General features: G+C 41.5%; 1 protein-coding gene across 2 annotated transcripts in view; it reads right to left on the bottom strand.

Moving 5' to 3' along the window:
• Positions 1-20,989, bottom strand: part of ADAMTSL1 (ADAMTS like 1) — a 467,116-nt gene that overhangs the window by 35,287 nt on the left and 410,840 nt on the right. For both annotated transcript variants that reach the window (XM_057549050.1, XM_007176787.3), the window contains 3 exons: positions 6,289-6,501; positions 4,495-4,675; positions 1,076-1,283 (listed from right to left, as the gene is read on the bottom strand). In XM_057549050.1, coding sequence (XP_057405033.1) covers positions 1,076-1,283; positions 4,495-4,675; positions 6,289-6,501 — 602 coding nt within the window. The remainder of the gene's footprint in view (positions 1-1,075; positions 1,284-4,494; positions 4,676-6,288; positions 6,502-20,989) is intronic.

The raw sequence follows: 20,989 nt of genomic DNA on the forward strand, positions 1-20,989 counted from the left end.
AAGATGTGGTACATATATACAATGGAATATTACTCCGCCATAAAAAAGAAATAATGCCATTTGCAGCAATGTGGATGGACCTAGAGATTGTCATACTGAGTGAAGTAAGACAGAGAAAGACAAATATCATATGATACCGCTTATTTGTGGAATCTAAAAGAATGGTATAAATGAACTTGTATGCAGAACAGAAATGGCGTCACAGATGTGGAAAACAAACTTGTGGTTACCAGGAGGGAAGGAGGGGGAGGGATAGATTGGGAGATTGGGATTGACATATAGACGCTACTATATATAAAATAGATAACTAATAAGAACCTACTGTATAGCATAGGGAACTCTACTCAATACTATGTAATGAGCTATATGGGAAAAGAATCTAAAAAAGAATGGATATATGTATATGTGTAGCTGATTCACTTTGCTGTATAGCAGAAACTGACAAAACATTGTAAATCAACTATACTCCAATAAAAATTAATTTTAAAAAACCCCAAAAGACACATGCACCCCAATGTTCACTGCAGCACTATTCACAATAGCCAAGACATGGAAACAACCCTAATGTCCATTGAGAGATGAATGGATAAAGAAAATGTGGTGCATATATACAATGGAATACTACTGAGCCATAAAAAGGAACGAAATAATGCCATTTGCAGCAACATGGATGCAGCTAGAGATTATCATACTAAGTGAAGTAAGTCAGAAGGAGATAAATATATGATATCGTTTATATGTGGGATCTAAAAAAATGATAGAAATGAACTTATTTATAAAACAGAAACAGACTCACAGACTTGTAAAACAAACTTATGGCTACCAAAGGGTAAAGAAGGGGGAGGGATAAATTTGGAATTAACAGATACAGACTACTATATATATGAAAGATAAATGACAGGGACCTACTGTATAGCACAGGGAACTCAACTCAATATCTTGTAGTAACCTATAATAGAAAAGAATCTGAAAAAGAAGATATATATATGCACAACTGATTCACTTTGCTGTACACCTGAAACATTGTAAATCAACTCTACTTCAATAAAAAATAAAAATAAAAAAGCCCTCTCACCTGGCCCCAGCTGGAGAAGGCCCACTCCACACACAGCTGTTGGTTACAGGCCTGGGTGTCGACTGGCCGTTTGGCAAGCTGTGTGCACATGTCATTGGACACAGGAGTGGAGATCCCAGAGGCTTTCAGCTTCTGGCAGGTCACCCGGCGGGTCTGGACACCTCCCCCACAGCTCCGGGTACAGGCGGACCAGGAGGTCACCATCCACCTGGAGAGAGGAAGAAGAGTCAGGGCAAAGGGTCAAGCCTTGAGGAGAGGGACGATGTCATACACTCTCAGAAAAGGAGCCCCGTGCATCTTCCTCTTCTCACCACACAGCAGCTAATTGCAGGGCCATGTCTCTTTTCACAGTATATGCTTGGGGTGGTATGCTGAAAATCCACCCCCCTCCCCGCCGAGATATCTATATCAAATCCCTGGAACTTGTGAATGCTACCTTATTTGGACAAAGGGTGTTTACAGATATAGTTAAAGATTTGGAGATGAGATTGTCCTGCATTATCTGGGTAGGCATTAAATACCATCACGTACCCTTATAAGAGAAAGGCAGAGGGAGATTTGACGTAGAAAAGGAGACAGTGTGACCACAGAGGCAGAGGTTGGAGTGATGTGGCCACAAGCCAAGGGACACCAGGAGCTTCCAGAAGCTTCAAGGGCCGAGGAACTGATTCTCTCCCAGAGCCTCTGGAGGGGGTACAGCCCTGCTGACACCTTGATTTTGGACTTCTGGCCTCCACAACTGTAGGAGAATAGATTTCTCTTGTTTTAAGCAACGATGTTTGTGGTAATTTGCTATGGCAGCCACAGGAAACAAATACCCTCTGGAAATTGACTAAAAAGGCGCAATGTGAAAGAGTTTTCTGAAGATCAGTTGCCTTTTCTTAACGTTGGCCCCAAAAGCCGTGAGCTTGCAGATGACACATTCTGGGAAGACAGTCCTTTAGCTGGTTACACTGCATTGCAGTTCTGGTACTTCCTCATGGCATCCAAGTGTAGGGCAGAGAAGGGACAGTTTCCCAGGGAAGTCAGATCCAAACCTGGCTCGCCCCCTGACCCTGGAGGCGGTCTGGGTCTCGGTTAAGCCAAGTTCCGTCTGCTCGTACTCACTGTTTTTTCTACCTCGCCTTAACCCACGTCTCATTTGATTTTCTTTAATCCCTCAGAAACCTACGAAGTTCCTTCCGGCTCTCTGGAGCAATTCCCACGCCCATGAGTCACCGTCCACAGGTCTTACACCTCCTAGAGGGCTGCGTACGTGGTGACAGTAGTTGTTCTCAGGATGTTAGCTTCTAACTGCAATTCGGGCCCTCAGAAGCGAGACTGACCAGGACTGGGACAAATGGCTTTCCTCATAAAGCCAAGCTGTAAGCTGGGAAACACTCTGAAATCCTTGGTCTCTATACAAATGTGGAGGGGTTCTCTTTGGATGTTTCTACCCTGGGCTAATTTTCAAAGAAGAGGGGAAGGGGGTGCAGTTTGGGGAAAAGAATGAGAAAAAAATTTGGTGCTTTCCAGCCATTTAATTCCATCTAGAGAAAACATTTTGTTTTACTGCCTGAGAAAAAAATTTATCTAAATGGAAGTGGCTGAAAACAGCTACCTGGGTCAAAGCGGGACTTCGCAGTGTTATTCAGAAAGCCTACGAGGGCCACGCTTGTTTGTATGCAAAGAAGGGGGCTGACATGCCCAGGAAGCCTGGTGGGGAAATCAAGCAAAGGTGAGCCTGTGGCCACTTCCTACTCCAGTGGCGCCACATCTGGCTTTCAGGAGAGGTAAGTAGCAGGGACGGGGAGCAAATTCCTCCTGAATCTGGATCTGTGACTTATTTAATTTGGTGGAACTCCTCTGCTCCATTAGCCCTGGAGAGAGATGACTGCGTGCAGATTTCCATCCCGCAGGAGCAGAGCCACTTAGGAAACAGGCAGATGGTGTTTTAAAGCCCCTGGGGGGCACTGAAACCCAAGCAGACCCAGCCGTTGTTTCATCTGCAGAAGTAAATAAGGCTGATTGACTCTGACCATCACCACAGCAAATCAAAAAGTCCCTGGCATGTCCAAGACCTCTTCTTCATTTCACACAGCTTGGCAAGGGCAGTCTTCCAGCCTCTCGTATCCCTGGTGAATGTCAGGCCTGTCTTTCAATCAACTTTTATTTCCAGATATCCATTTCAGCAATTTTTCAGGAGTTGGGGTGGGGGCTTTGAGAAAGGAGAGGTACGGGCTATGTTACAGTTCAGGAAGGGTATAAAAGGACATTAATCATTCCCGTGGAAACCTTCCCGTCAGCAAGTCAAACTGCTGATATTAAGGAGTGTGTTTCATATTTCATTGAGGCTCTCCTGGTTTCAGCTGCTTCTTATGACTCAGCTGGCAAAACACAAAGCAGTTGCCTAAGTAGTGGATGAACGTCCCACAGATAGGTAGTAAAGGGGCATTTCAGGACCCAGCCAAGACTCCCCGGGCTCTGGGCGCCAGGTGCCAACTCCAAGCCCATCCATTATCCCTTTAGCTGCTGCCTGACACTGGGTGGCAGGGGAAGGGTACTGCTCGGTGGGACTCACAGCTGCTCAAAGCTCAAGGCAGAGGGAAGAGGCAGAGACTGTGGGTGTCATTCTGAGCTATATAAGGGACCCAAATGCAGAGAATGTACAGTTGGCCCTTGAACAACCCGGGTATGAACTGCACAGATCCACTTATACTCGGATCTCTTTCACAAAATACCTACTACAGTACTACACCATCCGTTGCTGTGAAATTGCAGATATGGAGCGCCGACTATCAAGTTATAGGTGGATTTCTGACTGCTCGGGGTCGGCGCCCCTGACCTCTGCATTGTTCAAGGGTCCACTGTAAACCCAAAGTTGAAGCAACTATGGGAAATGGAAATTTATGTCAGCTTTAGCAGGATGCAACCCTTTGTAGAAGAGAGGATAATATTTCCTTAACTAAATTGGAGCACTGATGAGCACAGGTATTTACAGCTAGAAGAAAGGGGAGGAGTTGGGGTATAGGCCAGTAGTCACTATCCCCTAAACGCTTCAACTGCAAACACGTTTCTTTTCTTACAAACCAACCAAAGAGCCCGCTTTTTACTGCAGTATGGGAGCTCTCTCTTGCCAGGGCCTGGAATGCTCCTGGCCCCTGAACAGACCCTGTCAGGCCCTTGGGAAGCCTGGGCAGCCTTTAGCCGGCTGAATAGTGAGGGAAGAAACAGCCAAGGGAGGAGACTCATCCTGAGGGATGTTTTCTGTGCAGTGGAGAGGCTGGCGGGCCCGGGCCTCCAGGAAAGGACGTCAGGGCCCCTCACCTGCACTTAATGTAGCTCTCTCAGTGCTAGACAAGGGCTGGCCATGAACTTGGCTAAAAGTCCAGGCCCATCCTTGGGAGTGGGCGGCCTAAGCCAGCCTCCGGCGCACTCACCGGGAAGGGCAGTCTCTCCGGTTGCAGGCGATGGGCTGCACAGCAGGGCGCACCTTCCCTGCGCAGTGAGTGGGGTTGACCTCCGTGCTGTTCAGGAGACACCTCAGGCGGGGCTGCTGAACACCCCTGTTACCGCAGGAGGCTGAGCAGGTCGCCAGTCTGTCCACAGACCACCAGTAATCTATCACAGAAGGAGGACCAGAGGTGAAAAGAAGATAGCATCAATGCCCATGTTATTCCTTCAGAGTGGCGGGGTGGGGTGTGGTGGGAATGATATGCTGTTAGGAATGAGGCCCAGCCCTGCGGCAGGCTCCATTCCCCACCGATCTAGGCAAGTCACGTGGTCTCCAGGGGCCTCCGTTGGCTCATCCATAAAGTGGGTACAGTAGGCCTTATCTTGTCATGCTACTGCGAGGACTGGATATAAAGAAAGTGCAGGGCCTAGCCCAGTGCCTGGCACATAGAACTTCATCAGTGGCTGTAGCTCTCGTATTTTTAAACCTACTTCCTAAAGTACTCTTTCCTTCCATTAGTTTCCCAGAAAGTGACTTTATTTTTCAACAAAGAGATATAAAAATATCAGAGGTACTTAACAATCATATTTAAAAGTCTATACTGGAGTTGGACTTTGTATACGTTACAGAAAAACAGCCTATCCAGAGAGGCGCACTTACGGAGATGATGACGTCGGTCAGAAAGGCCATTTCTTTGGATTTTCTATTTGGGGGTCTGGGACTCACTGGTAGGAAAGCTGTTAAAACTAACTGGGCTGGTAAATTTTGAGTGCTTATTTGCACTCAAAAGATTTGTGTGCTACAAATCTTGCAGATAGGCACTGCCTTCTGGTTTTCAGCAGAGAGCGCCTGGCTGGCAAGAAAACGCAACGTTGACTTTCCTGTCTGGAAAGTGAGATGGTGGCGGAGGATGTTTAAGGGGAAAACCTACGCTCAGGAAAATCTCCCCCGTTATGTGCTATTCTGGGATGAACTCTGTCCCTTCCCACGGAAACCTCCACTTTAGGAGACATGCAGTAGAATTTTGCTTTCCCTACAAGTATCACACATAGGCCACAGGTAGAACCAGTCTACGGAAAACTCAAAAGCCTCACGTAGTTTCTATAACAAGGCCAGTTTGGGCTCCTTTCCCACTGTTTTGGGCTCATTCACAACCCTTTCTTGGGGCCGCGAATGCCAGGCCCCACCCAAGGGCTCTCTGACCTGCCCAGGTGCCTGGAAGGTGAATGCATGAGCCACACGGACAGGCCACAGAGAAGGTGCCAGGAAAGCACTTGGCGTGTGACTGCAGCTGGAGCCGCTTCTGGATGATCAGCCGTCCTGGCACCAGCCCTGGTTCTCCGAGGCGGGCAGTAACCACGTAGTTCACATCAAGAGGTAATTTTAAACCAGCTCAACAGAGAAAACTTGCATTTTCTTAATAGGCAACTTTGCGAGTGTGTGTGTGTGTGTGTGCTCTTTACTAGTTAAACCAGCAGAAAGGAAACACAGTTGCTTTGCTATATGGCGAAATCTCCTTGGTCCCGAGCAGCAGTAACATGATGAGCAGAAGGGCGCATCTACGAAAGCAGCACTGACTTTTCCAGCTTCTGCTGAGATGGGGGTGGGTGGCCCTTCTGAAGAGCCTCACCATATGGCAACACGGTTGGGCTTCCATTTTCACGTTCTAAGAACCACTGGAGATCAGAAATCACTTTGTTCTGCTGGAGAATTACATTTCCAAGTAGACTCTCTTCTTCAAGAAACAAGCCTGGCACCCAGCGCCTGAAGGGTTTCTTACCTTGGATCACTAAAGAGGCCTTCTGTACGAGCATTCCCGCCTCATTCTGAGCAAGGCAGCTGAATTCCCCTTGAGACCCGCCACTAAGATTTGCAACCTGGAGAATCCGTCCAGCTGCCAAGATATGATGCGTCAGTCCTGTGGTACTGGCAACTGGCTGGTCACCATGGAACCAGGTGATATTGGGAGTAGGGTGGCCTTTGATGGGGCAGCCTAGAAGGAGAGGTGAGGAGAAGTAAGGATAAGGTACTTAAGGATAAAGCCAATAAGGACACATTCCTGTTGAGCTGTTTGTTTCCGTGGGTTTTGAGGCCATACATTTGATGTGCCTTCCCCATGGCATTTTTCTTATGTTTCCCATTCCCAAGCAAATGGGAGATGTTTTTATTCTCTGGATGCTTGGAGGGTGACTGTTACTCATTCAATTAAAGTAAAAATTCCTGGGGAACACAAAGCACCTATTTTTGTCTATGTCCCTGTAATAACTTTAAAAAAATGAAGCAATTAAGATTTACTCATTGGACATTTTCTCAAGTTAATTAGTTCCTATGCCAGTTTTATACTGAAAGAAATCACTTCTTCAAATGCAATGAGTTGGGGGAAAAAAAAAAACCCCATGTACTATATAGTAATAGTTAGGAATCAAACTTTAATTGGTAAATGTCTAACGTCAGCCTCCATTTTACTCTTTATGTGATTTTCAAGCCAAAAATTTTCAACAGAGACTAGGAAAACAATTTTAAACACTGATCTCATTTCTCTATAGGTCAAGAACCTTGGCCTTCTGACAACCAAGCCTGCGTTGGACATGTACAATGTTATACTTATTACATAGTCATTGAGCCTATTTTGATACATTAAAATTCCAAAATATTAAACTGAGATATGGTGTCTATTCAAGCCTTTGTAGCATAGAATTAGTAAAATAAACTGATTGCAGTTGTGAGAGAAAACTCGTTACCTCTAAATTCGTACTTGTTGAATTTGCTGTTGTGACCCCAGAAACTTAGCTTCCAGAGGAGATTTATTTGGAGGTTTAAAATGCAAGATAAATCATTCAAAATTAAAGATAGTGGAGGTTTTCTCTCAGTTCAGTTAAAAAATATCTATTTGGTGCCTAGTGTTCTGGGGACAGTAAAGCTAGTTAAGACTATCTTCTCTCTTGCAAGGAGATCCCAGCTGGTATGGGATGCAAAAAAGCACACTAATAAAACTGAGATGTAAGGCAGAAGATGAGATCAGTGAGACACACAGATGGTCACCTGCATGGATGTGTGTGCCTATGGATCTGTACAGAGAATGGATTTTCTAACGTTGACTTGTTCTGTGTTCTGGGGGCAGCACTGGTAGAATTTTTATAGTATGGCAGCGTTAACACACAGGAAAGGTCTTTAAGAGATGATCTAGCTTACTGCCAGAGGAGAAAACTGAGGCCCAGAGATGTTAAGAGACCTTCCCGAGATCAAGGGGCAGATCTTCTATCTGACTCACTGTCTTGTGTTCTTTCCCCCATACCTACTGCTTGTCTGGTTAGACGCCAACAATTTACTTAGGCCTCTTGATACCTCCTTCCTTTGTCTGCTTACTCCCTTCATTCCCTTGGCTTTTTACATTTTCACTGTGGTTGTGTAGGTTGAAGAGGTGGGAACAGACTACTTTGAAGAAGGGCCCTGGAAAAGCAATGCTAAAGTTGACCCTCAAAATTTCAGCATGGAATATCATGTTATAGGATCCAATTTTTCACTTCTCGCCATGTGGACTCACTCTGCCATGTAACTTTACAGGACCCTGCCATGATGGGTGGGTTTTACTTCCCCACCTCCTTACTTTAGGTTTGGCCATGTGACTACTCTGGCCACTAACAAACACTAACAATGAACAATCTGAAAAGGAAATTAAGAAAACAATTCCATTTACGTAAGTATCAGAAAGAATAAAATACTTAAGAATAAACTAAACCAAGGAGGCAAAAGACTTGTACACTGAAAACTATAAAACATTGCTAAAAAAAGAAATTAAAAACCTAAATGAATGAAAAGATATCTCATGTTCATGAGTTGGAAGACAATTTTGTTAAGGTGTCAGTACTCCCCAAAGCAAACCCAATTCAATCCCTCTCAAAATCCCAATGACTTAAAAAAATTGTTTTTGCATAAGTAGAAAAATTCATCTTAAAATTCATATGGAATCTCAAGGGACCCTGAATAGCCAAAACAATCTTGAAAAAGAACAGCAAAGTTAGAGGTCTCATACTTCCTGGTTTCAAAACTTATTACAAAGTTACAGTAATCAAAACAGTGTGGAACTGGAATAAAGACAGACATATAGACCAATGGAATAGATAGATAACCCAGAAATAAGCTCTTATGTGTATGGTCAATTTTCAACACGGGTGCCAAGACCATTCAATGTGGAAAGGATAGTCTTTTCAACAGATGGTACTGGGAAAACTGGATTTCTACATGCAAAGAATGATGTTGGATCCTTATATTAAACCATAGACAAAAACTAACTCAAAATGGATTAAGGACCTAAACATAAGAGTTAAAAGTATAAAACTCTCAGAAGAAAACGCAGGGGAAAAGTTTCATAATATTGGATTTGGCAATGATTTCTTGGATATGACACTAAAAGCACAGGTAACAAAAGAAAAAAAATAGATATACTGGACATCATCAAAATTAAAAGCTTTTGTGTATCAAAGGACACTAACAACAGAGTGAAAAGGCAGCCCATACAATGGGAGAAAATATTTACAAATCATAGATCTGATAAGAGATTAATATCCAGAATATAGAAAAATTCCTACAACTCAACAACAAAAACGACCAACCAATTTAAAAAATGAGCAAAACACTTGAATAGACATTTCTCAAAGATATGCACATGATTAATAAGCACAGGAAAAGATGTTCCACATCACTAATTGTTAATAGAAATGCAAATCAGAACCAATGAGATACCACTTTATATCCATTAGGATGGCTATTATTAAAAAAAAGAAAAAAAATTAACTAGAGTTGGTGAAGACGTGGGAAAATTATAACACTTTTGTATTGTTGGTGAAATGTAAAATGGTACAGCAACTGTGGAAAACAATATTGAGGTCCCTAAAAGAAAATTAAACATTAGAATTACCGTATGATTCAGCAACTCCACTTCTGGCTATATACCCAAAAGATCTGAAAGCAGGACTTGAATAGATATTTGTACACCAATGTTTATGGCAGCATTATTCACGATAGCCAAAAGGTGGAAACAACCCAGAGGTCCATCAATAGATGAATGGATAAACCAAATGTGATAAATATATATGATGACTATTATTCAGCCTTAAATAGGGAATAAAATTCTGATACATGTGACAACATGGATTAAACTTGAAAACATTAATTTAAGTGAAGGAAGCCAGACACAGAAGGACAAATATTATATGATTTCCCCTTATATGAGATACCTAGAGTAGTCAAATTTGTAGAAACAGAAAATGGAATAGTAATTACCAGGGGCTGAGGGAAGGAGGGAATGGAGTATTATTATTATTATTTAATGGTATGAGTTTCAGTTTGGGATGAAACATGGATATGTTCTGGACATGGATACTGTGAAGTTGTACAACAATGAGAATGTAATTAATGCCACTGAACTGTACACTTAAAAATGGTTAAAATAGTAAGTTTCATGTTATGTATATTTTGCCATAATAAAAGAAATGAGGCAAAAGCTGCACTGGGTACCAATTTCAATCCTAGACCTCAATAGACCTGGTGAGTTTTGCTTGTGCTCTTATGCCTTTGCCATCACTGAAGAAGAACATGCCTGGACTGGCCTGATGATCTCAAGGGGAGGATGAGAGAAATGTGGAGAACAGCCAAGTCACTCCAGCCAAATCCAGTTTAGATCAGCTGAACTAAGAGCAGTAAGAATAAATGATTGATGTTTTAGCCACTGAGTCTTGCGTTTATTTTAATGCAGAACCTCTTTTTTTTTCAGGGGTGGGGTGAGGTAGCTAACTGATACATTTAGGGAGTAGGGGCTTCCAGAGCTCCTTGAGCCATGGATCCAAGGCTTCCAGTAGGGTGGAGTTTCTACCTGTGTACTGACCCAGCTCTCACCTGACCTGGATCTTCTCACTCAGGTACTCCGAAGGAGCAGCCTCCCCACATGCTTCTGGTGGCATCTAGGCATCTATATGCCATGAGGTCCATGGTGGTGTCACTGTACTCCTGTTATGAAATGGGTGTGAGAACGGCCTTGGGGAGAGGTGTATAGAAATCAGTCCACTGGGGACCTCCAGAGACCAGCAGTACCCACTCCCTCCAGTCCAAAAATGTTGTCCGGAGTCAGACGTGGGTTTCATTTTCTAACAAGAGGCAGGAAAGCTGTACGTTTGTTTAGGCAAATAGCATGATTTCAAAAGTGAAGCTTGAAACAAGTACAGCTTTTCAGACTCACTGAAACGGACAGATATATGTCTTCCTATCACATCTGCTTTAAAGAAAAAGAGGTGTCATATGCTGTTGAGATGCTGGCTCCACGCATCCTTTTGTTTGGTCGGTGTGGATAGAGCGCGGTGAGGCTGACTAGATTCCAAATTGAAAAATAAGAACCTTGCTATTCCCAAGGAAACAGGAGACACTTGGCCAGAGAATCTCTCATATTTAGCTCTAGTCTTTTTTTCCCAACTCCATTAGGACTGATTTTCTGAGAGACTATTTAGGCAGGAAAAGGAGTGGTAGCAGCCACAGGCTATTTTCTATGGCTGATAAAGTTACTTATCTAGGATCCAGAAATCTTAGTCAGCTAAATAAGTAGTACATTTACATAACAATTACATTCAAAATCCTTCCTCTTTCCTGGAATCAGAGGCCAGAGTGAACAGCCAGGATACCTCTCTTAGCCCATCTGGGTCTTGCATCTTGGATATATTTCCAGGGTCTTCTAGCTTGGTGATCCTAGTGAGGCATGAGGGCTGCCATGGATGTGGAGTTCCTGAAACTCAATTTGAGAAAGACTCTTGAGTGAGTAGCAGTGACTAAGACTTTGAGTCTTTGAGAGGCTGCCTTCATAGTAATGCCTCTCACTCTGAAACCTATCAGGGTGAAGATCTGTTTTGTAGAAAGTTTTTAAAGGAAAAGCAGTTTTGTTACTTTCAAATGCAGTTGCACAGATACATGACTCTCAAGGAGAACTCTAGATTTTGATAGGGCTCTTTGGCTTCTGTTTTCTAATCTATAAATGAGAGCTTTTGATTTAATCAATACTTTTCAAATTGATGTTCCTTGGGGCCCTTAGGTTTTGCAGAGGTATGGGGGAGGAGGGTGGGGAACCTTGATAGGGAATCTGCATAGATGGGGCTTTGGGGTCTCCATCCCCATTTCACTCATAGCAGAATTACATATCAGGCTTCTGCATAAGAAGATTCTTTTATTGGTAACCAGTGAATTAGATGATTTTTAAGGTGCTTTTAGGTTCCAAGGTATTCTCAGCATCATCTCAAACTCATCATTCTCACCCCTCTTCTTCCCAGATAGGGCAAAGTAGACTTAGTCAATCTATATTGTTTAGGTCCATATGTAGTGAAATTGAATTGTGCCAATGAAGGGCTCCTGGAAGAGAGGTTATATATGGAGGTTATTTAGGATTAAGATAAGCAGAGACCAGGGATAGTAGAAGAGGAGGGCAGTCTAGAAGATACAGTACGAGCAAAGGTGAAAAGATGAAAAAACTGGTGATGTGTCTTTGAGAAATGACTGGTTGACTTGACTGGAACATGGAGGACATAGATGATGCTGGCATGGTGGGTGAGAGATACAATGGGGAGGATCTTGAAGGCCAGAATCTGGTCTTTTGGGAGCCCCTGCAGGTTTCTGAAGACCAGGGGGTGATCTAGGTTGGCTTTAGAAGTATCATTAAGGTGGTTCTTTCCAAGATGCACTGGCTTGAGAGAAAGGAGAAGCTAGGATATCAGTTCAGAGGTGACAAGAAATGAGACATATCTGCAAAAGTAGCTCTGACAGGATATGAGGAGGATGGGGGTAGAGACAAAGAAGAGAAGCTAAAGAGACTGGAACACTAGTGGGATTGTTAACAGAAGTAGGTAAATCAGGAAGAGAAGCTATTCCTTATCTCTACCCCTAGAGATGAATAAGTTTAGTTTTAAGCATATTGACTTTAAAGGTTGTGACAGAACCAAAGGATGGAAAAATCCATTGAGATGATAAAGATAAAAATGGAAGTTAGTCAGCAGTAAGAATTGGAGACAGATTTTGGGAACCAGTCTCATAGATTTGTGGAAGGAGTCTTCAATGAAAAGAGGTCAGGTCTCAGGACAAGACAGTGGGAGAACTCTAACATTCAGTGATTGAAGAAGAAATAGGAGGTATTAAAGGGGTCTGTGGGATAGGAGAAAAATTGAGACCATGTGATGTCATGGGACTCCAGAAAGGAAAGGGATTAAACAAACAGGTTGTTAGCAAATAATTGATTTATATAAGAATTTGTGGAATAAATGAGTGGTTTCATTTTTTTTTTAATGAAAATAACTAACCAAACATATTCTTTCCATAACCACCCTCCACCCCCTTTGCCCAGGTAATATAAAGGTAAACTTCATTCCAACTCACGTTTGAATGATCAGAAATTTCAAGTTAGTGGAATTGGAAATAAAAGTGTTCTGTATAATCAGAACATACCATTCAATGCTATGTTCACATATTTCTTTATTTAAGAGAGAATTTACCTCTGGGTCTTGAATCTTTAGAAATGTACCAACAACTGTGTTATTAAGAAGATAAAGGATTAAAGAAGGGGGTGAATGAGAATGCTTTAAATGTTGCAAAACAGGAACAGAGCAGATCTTGGCCAGAAAACTCTCAAAACAGCTTGACTAGGGATTCTAGCATCCAGTAATGGTGAATAACTAGGTTGGACTAGTCTTAAAATTTAAACAACAGCAACAACAACAACAAAATACACGAAACAACAACTCCTGGAAAGCACTGAAGAGTGACCAAAAGCAATGGCAGAAACAGAAGGGGAGTCCGTCCTAGAAACCCAGGAACTGCAACAGGTGTGATTTGCTACCTAGTGGCTTTTTGCCTGAGGAAATTCCTCAAACCCCAGATGGCCCAGATTGCTGGAAAATGTATAGCTTCATTGTCTTGAGACGTCAGAGGACAGTGTCTGGGGGCTGTTAGAATAGCTGGAAAGTTAAGGGGGGAAATCCTTTTAGATAAACCTTAAAATCTGTATACGTCCTGCCCAAATTCTTTTTAGCAGACCCCAGAGGAACCCAGCAAAAGAGCAGCAGTTAGAAGCTGACAATAGAGTGGAGAATTCAGTCGGTGCCCACTACAGGGAAGACAGAGGTTGGAATTTGAGTCCAGCCAAATTACTGCCTTTTAGAACAAAACCAAACACTCTTCATAGGAACATAACAGAATCCAAAGTCTCTCCAGTATATCATCTATAATTTTCATTATACTGGGTTGGCCAAAATGTTTAATTGTTTTTTCCCGTTAGATGGCTCTAGTAGCACTTACTTGTCTTTAACTTCATTCAAAACAAATTTGTTAGATTGTATGTGACAGCTGTCATATCAGCGTGCATTTAAAAAAAGTCTTATCAAAATTGGTGAATTTTTGTGTAGCCATTTTAATATTGAAGATAGAAGGGAAAAAAGCAACATTTTCGGTATATTTTGCTTTATTATTTCAAGAAAGGTAAAAATGCAACTGAAACGCAAAAAAAGATTTGTGCAGTGTATGGAGAAGGTGCTGCGACTGATTGAACATGTCAGAAGTGGTTTGTGAAGTTTTGTGCTGGAGATTTCTCGCTGGACGATGCTCCACGGTTGGGTGGACCAGTTGAATTTGACAGCGATCAAATCGAGACATGAATTGAGAACAATCAGTGTTATACCATGAGGGAGATAGCCGACATACTCAAAATATCCAAATCAAGCACTGAAAATCATTTGCACCAGCTTGGTTATGTTAATCGCTTTGATGTTTGGGTTCCACGTAAGTTAAGCAGAAAAAAACCTTCTTGACTGTATTTCCGCATGCAATTCTCTGCTGAAACGTAATGAAAATGTTCCATTTTTAAAACAAATTGTGATGGGCAATGAAAAGTGGATACTGTACAATAATGTGGAATGGAAGAGATTGTGGGGCAAGCGAAATGAACCACCACCAACCACACCAAAGGCCAGTCTTCATCCAAAGAAGGTGATGTTGTGTATATGGTGGGATTGGAAGGGAGTTCTCTATTATGAGCTCCTTCTGGAAAACCAAACAATTAATTCCAACAAGTACTGCTCCCAGTTAGACCAAAAGCAGCACTCGATGAAAAGCGTCCAGAATTAGTCAACAGAAAACACACAGTCTTCCATCAGGATAATGCAAGACCACATGTTTCTTTGCTGACCAGGCAAAAACTGTTACAGCTTGGCTGGGAAGTTCTGATTCATCCGCCATATTCACCAGACATTGCACCTTCGGATTTCGATTTATTTAGGTCTTTACAAAATTCTCTTAATGGAAAAAAATTTCAATTCCCTGGAAGACTGTAAAAGGCACCTGGAACAGTTCTTTGCTCAAAAAGATAAAAAGTTTTGGGAAGATGGAATTATGAAGTTGCTTGAAAAATGGCAGAAGGTAGTGGAACAGAAGGGTGAATATGTTGTTCAATAAAGTTCTTGGTGAAAATGAAAAATGTGTCTTCTGTTTTTACTTAAAAACCGAAGGCACTTTTTTTGCCAACCCAATACAATTAAGAAACACTAGATAAGAAAAAAATGTGATCCATACTTAATAGAAACAGCAGTCAACAGAAACCAGTCCTGAGATGATGCAAGTGTTGTAATGAATGGACAGTGATTTTTAAGCAGCTATATAAATATGTTTAAGGAGTTAGAGGAAAGTCTACTCATAATAAATGAAAAGATGGAGTATCTCACCAGAGAAGTAGAAACTATGAAAACAAATTCTAGAGCTGAAATGTGCAAAAAATGAAATGAAAAATTCACTAGATGGGCCTAACAGAAAATTGGAGATGACAGGAGAAAGGGTCAGTGAACTTGAAGACAGTTCAGCAGAAATTATCCAGTGTGAAGAACAGAGGGGAAAAAGATTGAAGGAAAATAAACAGAGCTCCATGGACCTGTGGGAAAAAGTTTAATATATGTGTAATTGGAGCCCAATATGGAAAGAAGAAAATTAGACAGAAACATAGTAGAAGAAACAAAACTATCAAATCTCCCAAATTTTGAGAAAACCATAAAGTTTCAATAAGGTTAACAAACCATCTAGGAACATCATACTCAAAGTGATGAAATTAGCAGATTAAAAAAAAAAATCTTGAGATTAACCAAGATGGCGGAGTAGAAGGACGTGCTCTCACTCCCTCTTGCGAGAGCACCAGAATCACAACTGGCTGCTGGACAATCATTGACAGGAAGACCCTGGACTTCACCAAGGAGGACACCCCACGTCCAAGGACAGAGGAGAAGCCACAGTGAGACGGTAGGAGGGGCGCAATCAGAGTAAAATCAAATCCCATAACTGCTGGGTGGGTGACTCACAGACTGGCGAACACTTATACCACAGAAGTCCACCCACTGGAGTGAAGGTTCTGAGCCCCACCTCAGGCTTCCCAACCTGGGGGTCCGGCAAAGGGAGGAGGAATTCCTAGAGAATCAGACTTTGAAGTCTAGTGGGAATTGATTGCAGGACTGTGACAGGACTGGGGGAAACAGAGACCCCACTCTTGGAGGGCACACACAAAGTAATGTGTGCATCGGGACCCAGGGGAAGGAGCAGTGACCCTGGGGGAGACTGAACCAGACGTACCTGCTGGTGTTGGGGGGTCTCCTGCAGAGGTGAGTGGTGGCTCTGTTTCACCGTGGGGATAAGGACACTGGCAGCAGAGGTCCTGGGAAGTTCTCCTTGGCGTGAGCCCTCCCAGAGTCTGCCATTAACCCCACCAAAGAGCACGGGTAGGCTCCAGTGTTGGGTTGCCTCAGGCAAAACAACCAACAGGGAGGGAACCCAGCCCCACCCATCAACAGTCAAGTGGATTAAGGTTTTACTGGGCTCTGATCGCCACAGCAACAGGGAGGGAACCCAGCCCCACCCATCAACAGTCAAGTGGATTAAGGTTTTACTGAGCTCTGACCGCCACAGCAACAGTCAGCTCTACCCACCACCAGAGCCTCCCATCAAGCCTCTTAGATAGCCTCAACCACCAGAGGGCAGACAACAGAAGCAAGAAAAACTACAATCCTGCAGCCTGTGGACCAAAAACCACAGTTACAGAAAGACAGAGAAGATGAAAAGGCAGAGGGCTATGTACCAGATGAAGGAACAAGAAAAAACCCCAGAAAAACAACTAAATGAAGTGGAGATAGGCAACCTTCCAGAAAAAGAATTCAGAATAATGATAGTGAAGATGATCCAGGACCTCGGAATAAGAATGGAGGCAAAGATTGAGAAGATGCAAGAAATGATTAACAAAGACCTAGAAGAATTAAAGAACAAACAAACAGAGATGACCAATACAATAACTGAAATGAAAACTACACTAGAAGGAATCAATAGCAGCATAACTGAGGCAGAAGAACGGATAAGTGACCTGGAAGACAGAATGGTGGAATTCACTGCTGCGGAACAGACTAAAGAAAAAAGAATAAAAAGAAATGAAGACAGACTAAGAGACCTCTGGGACAACATTAAACGCAACAACATTCGCATTATAGGGGTCCCAGAAGGAGAAGAGAGAGAGAAAGGACCAGAGTAAATATTTGAAGAGATTATAGTCGAAAACTTCCCTAACATGGGAAAGGAAATAGCCACCCAAGTCCAGGAAGCGCAGAGAGTCCCATACAGAATAAACCCAAGGAGAAACACGCCGAGACACATAGTACTCAAAGTGGCAAAAATTAAAGACAAAGAAAAATTATTGAAAGCAGCAAGGGAAAAACGACAAATAACATACAAGGGAACCCCCATAAGGTTAACAGCTGATTTCTCAGCAGAAACTCTGCAAGCCAGAAGGGAGTGGCATGAAATACTTAAAGTGATGAAAGGGAAGAACCTACAACCAAGATTACTCTACCCAGCAAGGATCTCATTTAGATTTGATGGAGAAATCAAAAGCTTTACAGACAAGCAAAAGCTAAGAGAATTCAGCACCACCAAACCAGCTCTACAACAAATGCTAAAGGAACTTCTCTAAGTGGGAAACACAAGAGAAGAAAAGGACCTACAAAAACAAACCCAAAACAATTAAGAAAATGGTCATAGGAACATACATATCGATAATTACCTTAAACGTGAATGGATTAAATGCCCCAACCAAAAGACATAGACTGGCTGAATGGATACAAAAACAAGACCCATATATATGCTGTCTACAAGAGACCCACTTCAGACCTAGGGACACATACAGACTGAAAGTGAGGGGATGGAAAAAGATATTCCATGCAAATGGAAATCAAAAGAAAGCTGGAGTAGCTATACTCATATCAGATAAAATAGACTTTAAAATAAAGAATGTTACAAGAGACAAGGAAGGACACTACATAATGATCCAGGGATCAATCCAAGAAGAAGATATAACAATTATAAATATATATGCACCCAACATAGGAGCACCTCAATACATAAGGCAACTGCTAACAGCTATAAAAGAGGAAATCGACAGTAACACAATAATAGTGGGGGACTTTAACACCTCACTTACACCAATGGACAGATCATCCAAAATGAAAATAAATAAGGAAACAGAAGCTTTAAATGACACAATAGACCAGATAGATTTAATTGATATATATAGGACATTCCATCCAAAAACGGCAGATTACACGTTCTTCTCAAGTGCACATGGAACATTCTCCAGGATAGATCACATCTTGGGTCACAAATCAAGCCTCAGTAAATTTAAGAAAATTGAAATCATATCAAGCATCTTTTCTGACCACAACGCTATGAGATTAGAAATGAATTACAGGGAAAAAAACGTAAAAAAGACAAACACATGGAGGCTAAACAATACGTTACTAAATAACCAAGAGATCACTGAAGAAATCAAACAGGAAATAAAAAAATACCTAGAGACAAATGACAATGAAAACACGACGACCCAAAACCTATGGGATGCAGCAAAAGCGGTTCTAAGAGGGAAGTTTATAGCTATACAAGCCTACCTAAAGAAACAAGAAAAATCTCAAGTAAACAATCTAACTTTACACCTAAAGAAACTAGAGAAAGAAGAACAAACAAAACCCAAAGTTAGCAGAAGGAAAGAAATCATAAAGATCAGAGCAGAAATAAATGAAATAGAAACAAAGAAAACAATAGCAAAGATCAATAAAACTAAAAGTTGGTTCTTTGAGAAGATAAACAAAATTGATAAGCCATTAGCCAGACTCATCAAGAAAAAGAGGGAGAGGACTCAAATCAATAAAATCAGAAATGAAAAAGGAGAAGTTACAACAGACACCGCAGAAATACAAAACATCCTAAGAGACTACTACAAGCAACTTTATGCCAATAAAATGGACAACCTGGAAGAAATGGACAAATTCTTAGAAAGGTATAACCTTCCAAGACTGAACCAGGAAGAAACAGAAAATATCAACAGACCAATCACAAGTAATGAAATTGAAACTGTGATTAAAAATCTTCCAACAAACAAAAGTCCAGGACCAGATGGCTTCACAGGTGAATTCTATCAAACATTTAGAGAAGAGCTAACACCCATCCTTCTCAAACTCTTCCAAAAAATTGCAGAGGAAGGAACTCTCCCAAACTCATTCTATGAGGCCACCATCACCCTGATACCAAAACCAGACAAAGACACTACAAAAAAAGAAAATTACAGACCAATATCACTGATGAATATAGATGCAAAAATCCTCAACAAAATACTAGCAAACAGAATCCAACAACACATTAAAAGGATCATACACCACGATCAAGTGGGATTTATCCCAGGGATGCAAGGATTCTTCAATATACGCAAATCAATCAATGTGATACACCATATTAACAAATTGAAGAATAAAAACCATATGATCATCTCAATAGATGCAGAAAAAGCTTTTGACAAAATTCAACACCCATTTCTGATAAAAACTCTCCAGAAAGTGGGCATAGAGGGAACCTACCTCAACCTAATAAAGGCCATATATGACAAACCCACAGCAAACATCATTCTCAATGGTGAAAAACTGAAAGCATTTCCTCTAAGATCAGGAACGAGACAAGGATGTCCACTCTCACCACTATTATTCAACATAGTTCTGGAAGTCCTAGCCACGGCAATCAGAGAAGAAAAAGAAATAAAAGGAATACAAATTGGAAAAGAAGAAGTAAAACTGTCACTGTTTGCGGATGACATGATACTATACATAGAGAATCCTAAAACTGCCACCAGAAAACTGCTAGAGCTAATTAATGAATATGGTAAAGTTGCAGGTTACAAAATTAATGCACAGAAATCTCTTGCATTCCTATACACTAATGATGAAAAATCTGAAAGAGAAATTATGGAAACACTCCCATTTACCATTGCAACAAAAAGAATAAAATACCTAGGAATAAACCTACCTAGGGAGACAAAAGACCTGTATGCAGAAAACTATAAGACACTGATGAAAGAAATTAAAGATGATACCAACAGATGGAGAGATATACCATGTTCTTGGATTGGAAGAATCAACATTGTGAAAATGAGTATACTACCCAAAGCAATCTACAGATTCAATGCAATCCCTATCAAATTACCAAGGGCATTTTTTACGGAGCTAGAACAAATCATCTTAAAATTTGTATGGAGACACAAAAGACCCCGAATAGCCAAAGCAGTCTTGAGGCAAAAAAATGGAGCTGGAGGAATCAGACTCCCTGACTTCAGACTATACTACAAAGCTACAGTAATCAAGACAATATGGTACTGGCACAAAAACAGAAACATAGATCAATGGAACAAGATAGAAAGCCCAGAGATTAACCCACGCACCTATGGTCAACTAATCTATGACAAAGGAGGCAAAGATATACAATGGAGAAAAGACAGTCTCTTCAATAAGTGGTGCTGGGAAAACTGGACAGCCACATGTAAAAGAATGAAATTAGAATACTCCCTAACACCATACACAAAAATAAACTCAAAATGGATTAGAGACCTAAATATAAGAATGGACACTATAAAACTCTTAGAGGAAAACATAGGAAGAACACTCTTTGACATAAATCACAGCAAGATCTTTTTCGATCCACCTCCTAGAGTAATGGAAATAAAAACAAAAATAAACAAGTGGGACCTAATGAAACTTCAGAGCTTTTGCACAGCAAAGGAAACCATAAACAAGACGAAAAGACAACCCTCAGAATGGGAGAAAATATTTGCAAATGAATCAACGGACAAAGGATTAATCTCCAAAATATATAAACAGCTCATTCAGCTCAATATCAAAGAAACAAACACCCCAATCCAAAAATGGGCAGAAGACCTAAATAGACATTTCTCCAAAGAAGACATACAGACGGCCACGAAGCACATGAAAAGATGCTCAACATCACTAATTATTAGAGAAATGCAAATCAAAACTACAATGAGGTATCACCTCACTCCTGTTAGAATGGGCATCATCAGAAAATCTACAAACAACAAATGCTGGAGAGGGTGTGGAGAA

This window comes from Balaenoptera acutorostrata, chromosome 6 (genome assembly GCF_949987535.1).
Source record: "Balaenoptera acutorostrata chromosome 6, mBalAcu1.1, whole genome shotgun sequence".
Classification (NCBI taxonomy): domain Eukaryota; kingdom Metazoa; phylum Chordata; class Mammalia; order Artiodactyla; family Balaenopteridae; genus Balaenoptera; species Balaenoptera acutorostrata.